The sequence below is a fragment of the Cicer arietinum genome, chromosome 2 (genome assembly GCF_000331145.2).
Source record: "Cicer arietinum cultivar CDC Frontier isolate Library 1 chromosome 2, Cicar.CDCFrontier_v2.0, whole genome shotgun sequence".
Taxonomy (NCBI): Eukaryota; Viridiplantae; Streptophyta; class Magnoliopsida; order Fabales; family Fabaceae; genus Cicer; species Cicer arietinum.
Window position 1 is genome coordinate 52474055 of NC_021161.2, and position 8975 is coordinate 52483029.

Here is an 8975-nt window from a genome sequence, read left to right on the forward strand (position 1 = left end):
GGACTAAAACCGTAGACTTTTAAAATATGGAGACTAATTATGTGAATTAATAATAATATATGGACCAAAACTGCAATTAAGTCTAAAGTTCTTTATTTGATGGACTAAAATAAAACCAAAAAAGTTTGAGAGACCAAAATATTTAATTTTTATAATTTGAGACTGAAATAAAACGAAAAAAGATTAAGAGATTAAAGTAAAATTTAAAAATAACTAATAATGTAATTAATTTTTTTTTTCAATTTAAAGAAACATTTTAAAATATTTAATAATATAAAAGATTGAGTAACAATTTTAGGAAAATTTATGGTCTTACTTGTTTATGGAGCTGTTTTGTTTGTTTTATTGGCTATACATACCCATTGGCCCATTATTACATTATGATATTTTCAAGCCAATACTCAAACCCGAAAAAGAGTTTATTGCAGACAGCAATTGCAAGCTACTACAAGGGACAAATTAATACATAATGGAAAAAAGGTACGAACACTTTTGAGGAATCATGTGCAGAGCACATGTGATTGTTGATTTTCAGTAATTAAATTTAAAAATACTCACTCCACAGTCACCATGCATGCAATGATACAATTGTAATTGTAATTGCAATGCGTGCGACCGAATAAACAATAAAATGAACTGTCCACTCATTCAGTCTGCAGCAGAATTAAAATATTGATGATGGTATAATAAATTAAAGGTTGCTCTGCTTTGCTTAAACTTATTTCTAAATATAATTAAAAAAACAATTTGAATACTTTTAGTAATATCTTCTATAAAAGAGACTCTAAAAGCTGATTATAAAACACTTTTAGCAAAGTGTAAAGTATCATTTTTCAACTCCTTAATTATGACACCTGATTGGGGAGAAGTGGAGTCAAAAAATAAAAGGGAGTTGCTCTTTTTTATTTATCATGCATCCAGCCTGTAACGTAGTCTCCACTCCACTTTACACCCCTCATATATATGTGGTTAAGGAATACAAAATGCACTATACTTATAAAAGTAATCCATTGGATGTTAACTAAAAATTGCAGAAGGAGAGAAGCATTGAGATTTGAGAATGTGGTGGAGTGCATTTTGATTGTTTGGGGTGGGCGGTGAGGAGCCAAGAAGATTAGTTGGGTCGCAAACAAAATATATATGAAATTGTGAATGAGTGAGTGTATTTTACTTGCATTCTTACCGTATCAAATAAAATGAAAGTCTAACGATAATAACCACAATTCATTACTCCCAAATTTTATTATATTGTGAGTTCAAATGAAATGATAAAATATATAAGTACCTTGACATACTGCAAAGCACTCTACTAGTACATACATGAGTTCTCTTGTCGAAGAACAAACCTTGACGGTCACTTGTGGAGATCAATTTGGATTGGGGCTACGGTAGAGGTAAAAATCTGTTTCCTCCGAGTCTCAGGTACAAATGCGGGGAAATAGAAAGAAAGTTGAAGAAACTATGGGCAATGGTTCTTGAATCATTGTTTTTTACATGTACATCTAAATACTCCAAAAATTTCACATTAAGAGCCTCAATGGCTATCCCGTCTTATACTATACTATATGAAGTAATATGAATAAAAAGAATGCCTTATCAAACCTTCCCACAGATTTGAGTTTCAGAAGCTTCAACATATCAGTGGCCTATATTTACAGTTGCTACAAGTCTACAATCTAGACTACATTTTTTAGGGGAGCTCCACATCAAAATCTAATCAACTATGTACAAAAGGTTTATTTTTCAATACTGTCTGAGAAAAGAAGTTTGAAGATCTTCTCATTGCAAGAAGACGAAAAAACAATCAGGGATAAGTTGCTATATTTCAGGGTTAGAGATGCTATGAATTGGAACATCTAATCTGAGAAGAACTCTTGCACTTCAGCTTGCTCATTTCCCATTAGAAGAGGGATTGAATCAATTTTAGTTCCTTTGAGCTGAACCTGTTTTCGACTGTCCAAATCATAATCTAATTCAGACCACTCCCGTTCTTCCTCGGTAGGCTTCTTTTCTGTCCTGTTTTCTTCTATTTTATTGCCTTCATGTGTTTGATTTTGGGGGTTGGAAAATCCCCCAGTTTTTACCTCCGATCCCGAGTTTTGACATATGCAAGATGTTGGATTCTCGTGAAACTCGCCACTGCCCGGCCTCAACTCATTAGGCTCTCCCATGAAGCCTATCTGGAAAGTTCGAACTCGAGATGCAAAATCTTCCCATGTCATGTTAGTTTTGTTCATGAACAAGGGGTTCAACTTTTTTCCGTTTGGGCGGATGGTAGGTTTATGACCAAAGTACCTCCTGCAACAGACAAAGTATATGAATATGCATATAGCTAGAAGAATCTCTAATTTATATATATAAAAAAAATAGCAAACTGTTTTTCATATTCATGTGTGAAACCAAGCATCACAGTTTATGTTAATTGTTCAAAGTTGGTAGATCAATAAATCTTTTAAATTGCTTATGTACCATTAATAAGGCTGCTGTCCTCTTTCAGGTGAGTTTTTATTAATATACTGTATAAGTTAAAATTTTAAAAACGCCCTCATAAACCAGCTTACCTTCTTCCAGCTAAAATTTTAGCCATGTTCCCATTGTTGTTTGTGACGAAAACGTCGCTGTCATCACAAACTATGAAATCAAGTGCAGCCATGCGAGAAGAAAATGAAACAAATGGTGTCAACTCCTCCTTTGTAGCTAAGGTCTCCTTTGAATGGAAGTTTGGGAAAAGAGCTCTGAGGGGTGCTAACGTTTCCTCACCTCCATATATTTCTCCAGATGCCACATACAAGTGCGTGCCAATTCCATAACCTAGTGCTCTAAGCATAAGACCAACTTCCTCTGGGGTAAGTGGGCACCTTCCATGTCTTCGTACTTTGTCAGGATTGCTTGCCTGTCACATATTTGTTTTTAGGAAATAAGAATATGCCAATTTTCATACAGGTATAGATTTATCTTGGATGACAATAAAACCTTACATGTAGATTTTTCCAGCGTTTCCTAATTTCACCAAGTTCTTTTCTTTCTTTTTCTCCCCCGCCATAATAGCAGCCAGAGAATGCAAGCATATCGGGTTCAAACCTATATGAGACAGAAAAACACTTCCGATCAACAAATTGTCACATTGAACTTGGAGAAGAGAAATACGCCTCATAGGAGCATATTCCATACTCTTCGTTGAGGAATGGCATAGCAAAGGAACCTATTAGCTAAATAATTATTAAATCTTACCTTAAATGCAGAGCAATGAAATGCTTGTTTTTCATTCTCATCCGCTCAACCAACGATTTTCCCATTCCCTGAATAGAATCCGTAAATTTGAGAGCATGGTAGTTAACCCTGCACCTCAGCCTTTGTAGATCATCATCCAACATATTAGAAAGTCTGTAGTCAAACTTGGTGAGCCGAACAACCTGCATTTAAGAGTAGTTATAGATGTACATTCTTAAATTTTTTACACTTACTCAACATTCATTTTTTCAATAGATATGAGTGTATTGATAATATTTCTTAGTTTAATTTTTGAAACTTAAATGTTTTTTGACATAAAATTAATTAACATTAGACACGGTATCGTGAACACATGTCACGATTTCCAATTTTATATCGATTATTTCTCTTTTTTTGTTCTAGGAATTGGAATACATTAAAATTGAATGTGTTTTATACGGTGTCATACAGTATCGAAATTTTGTATAAATATCAGTGCTATTTTTGAAAAACGGTGTATGAATGTATTATAAGTTGATAACTACTAGGAGTAGTATACTCCTATTGGATAATAATGAAGATGATACCAGGTGGAACCTAACAATCTATTCATGGCATTTTTCTAAGCATCCAACGTTTGGGGCCACACACTTAATTAATTTAATTGAGGTATAATACCACACATTTAATTAATTTAATTGAGTTATAATAGTTTAATGTGTTTGTTCAGAGTTTAGTTAATGAATATATAAATCACCATTATATATATATATAAAGGTCGACCTAAAACACAACCAATCACATAAATTTAACCATTAGTGTTATTTTAATTAATAAAAAATTTCTTGACCATTTAATATAAATATTTCAACTCTAATCGATCAATTAATTAAGGACTTTTAATTAAACACTTACACGCTTCTTGACCAGCACGGGTAAAACACGACCCTCGTAGCATTTGGGAGTGCATTTCCTTGGAACACGAACTGTATATGGAGCCATAAATTTCTCTCCCATATTTGGAAGTTGCTTTATAACTTTAATGTCATTCCGGAGAAATGTTATAAACCAGTCAGCATCAAATAGTTCAGAAAAATTGCTGCAAGAAAAAGAGGCATATATTACTTACAAAATTGAAAGACGATGAAATCTACTACCAATAAAATGCAATATGTGATTTAAGACATGCCTGCTGTCTTTCCAGAAAGATGTATGATCCAACTCTGGAACAACAAGAGTAGCATTCAAAAGATAGGCAGCTACAACAGCATCAATTATCTGCAGCCACAATCTGCATTTTTTCAATACCACATACATATAATGCAGCCACATAATTTATCATTCAAATTCGACCGTGAAATCCAAATTTGAGTTTTTTAGCTCGATAACACATACGAAAATCTGTATATCAAATTACCAATTTGTCCATTGAACAATTAACTCAAATGCCAATAATTATAGAGCCTATGGTATAAAGTACATAACAGATATTCCAGCATAAATAAAGAAGTATATGTTTATACTACTTTCAATGCAATTATGTTTTCTAATGGAAAAAAAAGAGAGAGAGAATTATGCATGCTCAAAGACAACAATTGGTTACATGCAGAAAGAGGTACATATTCCAATTAACACGTTAACCTCCTTGAAGTTGCACTCATATATACTTGATCAAAAGGATCGCATAATCAACAAACCAATACCACAGTCCATTAAGAACCTTACCCCTGTTCTCTGTTGATTTAAGCCTCCACTGGTTGCGATTAACAAATATCGATCTGGATGAGTTTTTTCATCAGCCTCTGCAAGTAATTAGAGATATAAGTAAATATACGCAATCAAACGCGAACCAATCAATATACGAATCACAATTCGATTCAATTTGAAGTCCAAAATTAAATTCATGAAAAAAATAATAATAGACTAGGATAAGCTGTACTTGCAAAGTTGACACGGGCATTACTGCATCCAGAGAAAAGATTCGAGTTCGTCGAATTCCATAAATCACGCGTGTAAATTTCTCCATTCACCTTTAAAGTTCAACAGACAAAATAATATAAGTAAAATTAAACAAGAATGCAGAAAGAATCAGAAAATGGCGTTTGATTGAATATATTACGGGAACGTTAAAGACCGATGTCTGATTTGAATTCGAATGAGATCTAACCGAGTCATCATTTTCCTGAAACAGAGAAACAATTAGAATCACGCATAGCAACATGCAGCGCAACACACAGAGAGAGAAGAAATATAATTAAGATTGAATTTAACATAATTGAAGTTGAAGTGCATTTACAATAGCAGGGGAAGGAGCGAAGATTGAGAACATGACGAAAAGAAGAAGAATGCAAACGAAGGTGGCGGAAATGAGGAGGCGGTGGACGAGACGACGGCGAAAGAAACTGGCGAGAAGGAGTCCGACGAGTCTCGACTTGTCTGCGTGATGCCTCTTTCTCTTCACGGTTGTTGTGTGCATTGTTAATGAATGTATGACAATAACTGCGTTTCGTTTCGCGGAGTATACTATATATTAAGTAATTAATGAACTTCTGTAATTGATTGATTTTGAAAATTGCAATTACAAGAAAAAGAATAAGAAACGCATTCGGGGATTAAATGATAGTATATAGTTTCTTTTTGAAAGTTTGCGTGTGCAACGGTAAGCAGGGGTTTTGAAGAAGAAGACTTTTGAACAGAAAAGCAAGCTGCAAAACCAACGTAACCGTATATACGCTGTGGTGTTGTGTTAATGATCCACTAATATTACCAGCTTCCTTTTTGTCCGTTTGATTTCATTACATCTTAGTCCACCATCCTTATCTGTCAATCATGCATCATCATCTCACTTCTAACTAGTAACTAATCCTCAATTTGGATCTTATAACGTGTAACTCTATCTATTGGTATAGCTTTAGATTGAGATTTTACCGTCTAAATTATATTGTAAATTTTAATTTTAATTTTTTTTATTTTTAAAATTTGAATTGTTTGATGTTCATCGGATGCTATTAGATACGTGACTATTTATATTAATAAGATTATAATAATCCAAATTCGACTATTATCAATACTATCTATCTAAATTTAACTCATGACCTATATAGAATTAGGATTTAGGTCAATAAGTAATATCATAATAGATATACTTTAAACACTAAACACTATGATATATAAATATAAATTAGATTTATGTTATTAATATAATGTAAAAATTATACTTTTTTTAATTTTATTTTATTTACAAACACATCAAATACTTGTGTATACTAGTACTATATATATTAAATCAGTACGTGGGGTGTGTTTTGACTGTTTTGTGTGTGTTGATTTTGCAGTTGGACGTGCACCCAACACATGCTTATAATAATAGTCCAAAATGATTTGTATTTACAATCAAATCCATCACTGCAAACCTGTTTGTACAAATATGTATAAAGATAAATATGATACGTTTTCTAACTCTAAATATGGGTTGCTAAAAACAACTCTAAATATGGAGTGCATAGCAAGTATATTTCGATGCTTGACTTCGACTAATTAACTAGCAGATTCTCTAGCTAATTTTGGAATTCAAAGTTAGTTGGTGTAGTTACTGTTACTGTTATATATTCTTCCCCTGCTTTTTGTGAAATCCCAAATTAAACTACACATACATATTTAACATAAAATAAGAAACAAATATAATACTTTATCAACAATAAAACATAAGAGTATTATATTTTATATGCTATTGTATTTATGTTAAATTTTGTATTTCAATACCATTGCTCTAAATATTTATAAAAAATGGTAACAAATGTCCCATTGACAGTTTTTAAAAATTCAAATGTAGAAAAAAAAATTAAAAATTGTATAATTCATACTTTTGAATTGTAAAAAGTTATATTTTTTATCTAAATTTATCTTGTATTATTTAACAAGTGTTATTAGAAAATTTGTTAGTACGACCTGATATTTATTCATTAGGTATTTTAGGTGTCGTGTCACCAATTTCTAGAAGAATCTAGATTGATCAACTATAGTAAGTTATTGTCATATTTGATAGAATATATCATTTATGTTTTTTATACATAGAGAATTAACGGATTGTAATCATTAACAAAAAAAAAATGAATAAAGAAAAGTAGTTTTTAAAATTGAGAATTTATGTATTTCATCCTCTATTGATGTACTTCAGAAAATTGTATATTACTATTGTTAACTTATTCTAAAAACTACTTTATTTATTTATTTTATTGATAATGATTACGATTTATTAATTTTCTATTTATAATAAAATATAAATGACATATTTTAATAAATATATCAATGATTCACTATAACGAATCAATCTATATTTTTCTAAAAATTTGTGACACGTCGCTTAAAATACTTAATAAAATTTAAGTCTAATCTTAACGTATTTAGATCATAATATTTCACTAATCTTACATATTTTTAAAATAAAAACAAAAAAGTTAACCCTAAAAACTAATAATGCTAAAAGGCTCAAATCAATAACCAAATCCACACAACAAAACATTTGTCCTTTACAAGCTCCATTCTACTCCATTATTAGCTCATAACAATATCTTACTTTTAAACTTTGTTAAAGCTTTGATTCTTGTGTTTGCTTTATTTCACTAATACTAGAACACCAAAAGAATGTGATTTTTAATGAATAATATATATTTTTTCCAATTCGATATTTGAATTATGGGAAGTATCTATAAAATGGATTGATGAATGCAAAGTACTTTAGGCACAAATTCTTTAGCTTAATTTGATTAGCATTGAATCCTATCAAAATTGTTGTTGCTCTTTACTACTCTTCAAAAAAAGTGTTTCACACGCATCTGGTTGTATGATTTTTGCTATGGCGCTTCATTTCTCGTTATTTGTTATGATTAATTAACAAACCAAAATCAGAAAGTATGCATACTACCAAAGGGGACAAGAAAGTTTGAGAAAGAAAAAAAATTAATGTTATATATAATCATATCTTTCATATTCCTATATATAACATTTTTTTATAGGCAAATGTTCCTCTATATCAATAATGTTAGTTTTGCTTTTTGTTAGAATTTAAATATCAATTCGTTCATTATCAACCTCTTCTATTCTTTATTGATTTATCAAACTCACCATTCATGTTAATATAACAATATTTTTATGTGTCATGCTTAAGTGATGTAATTATATATAACGTTAATCTACGTATGGATTATAAATTAATTTTGTTATTGGGTTGGACTACCAACAATGATAAATGTTTCACCTATTTAGCATCAAGCTAAATAAATATCTCTCTTTCAAACTAAGTATTTATAGATAATTATGACTATAGAAACACTATTTTTTTATGTTTTTTTAAGTCTCACTTAATAAATTGCATTAAAATAAATAAAAATTGTTAAAATTTAATAATATATAAAGTTATTGGTAGAATCCATTTAAAAATTTATTTTGTGGTGTAGTTGGAAAAATTAAATGTTAATTAAATAATAAAATTAATGAATAAGTGATTGTTTACGTACAAAGTCTATTTAAACACTTAAGTGGAGGAACTCTATTGTGGATGATTTTATTTATCCCAACAATCACTTGCCCATAGTTTAACCACTAAAATTAATAAAATCAAATATAACATAAACATTATTTTAACAAATACTAAATAAATTAAATTTTGACTAAATTGCATTTTTAATTTTTAAATTAGATTTCATTTGTAAAATTATGTTTTATGTTATAGTTCATTTATATAAATACCTTTTTTTTTTTTTTTT

General features: G+C 30.3%; 1 protein-coding gene across 1 annotated transcript; it reads right to left on the reverse strand.

Moving 5' to 3' along the window:
• Positions 1 to 1469: 1469 nt before the first annotated feature.
• Positions 1470 to 6028, reverse strand: LOC101497029 (protein ROOT HAIR SPECIFIC 17). The gene is made up of 10 exons (XM_004491581.4): positions 5507 to 6028; positions 5330 to 5392; positions 5150 to 5240; positions 4936 to 5012; positions 4400 to 4488; positions 4126 to 4309; positions 3232 to 3413; positions 2979 to 3081; positions 2562 to 2893; positions 1470 to 2298 (listed from the first exon to the last, which is right to left on the reverse strand). The coding sequence occupies exons 1-10, from the start codon at positions 5684 to 5686 to the stop codon at positions 1857 to 1859; spliced, it is 1743 nt and encodes a 580-aa protein (XP_004491638.1). The 5' UTR covers positions 5687 to 6028; the 3' UTR covers positions 1470 to 1856.
• Between the last annotated feature and the right edge of the window lie 2947 nt (positions 6029 to 8975).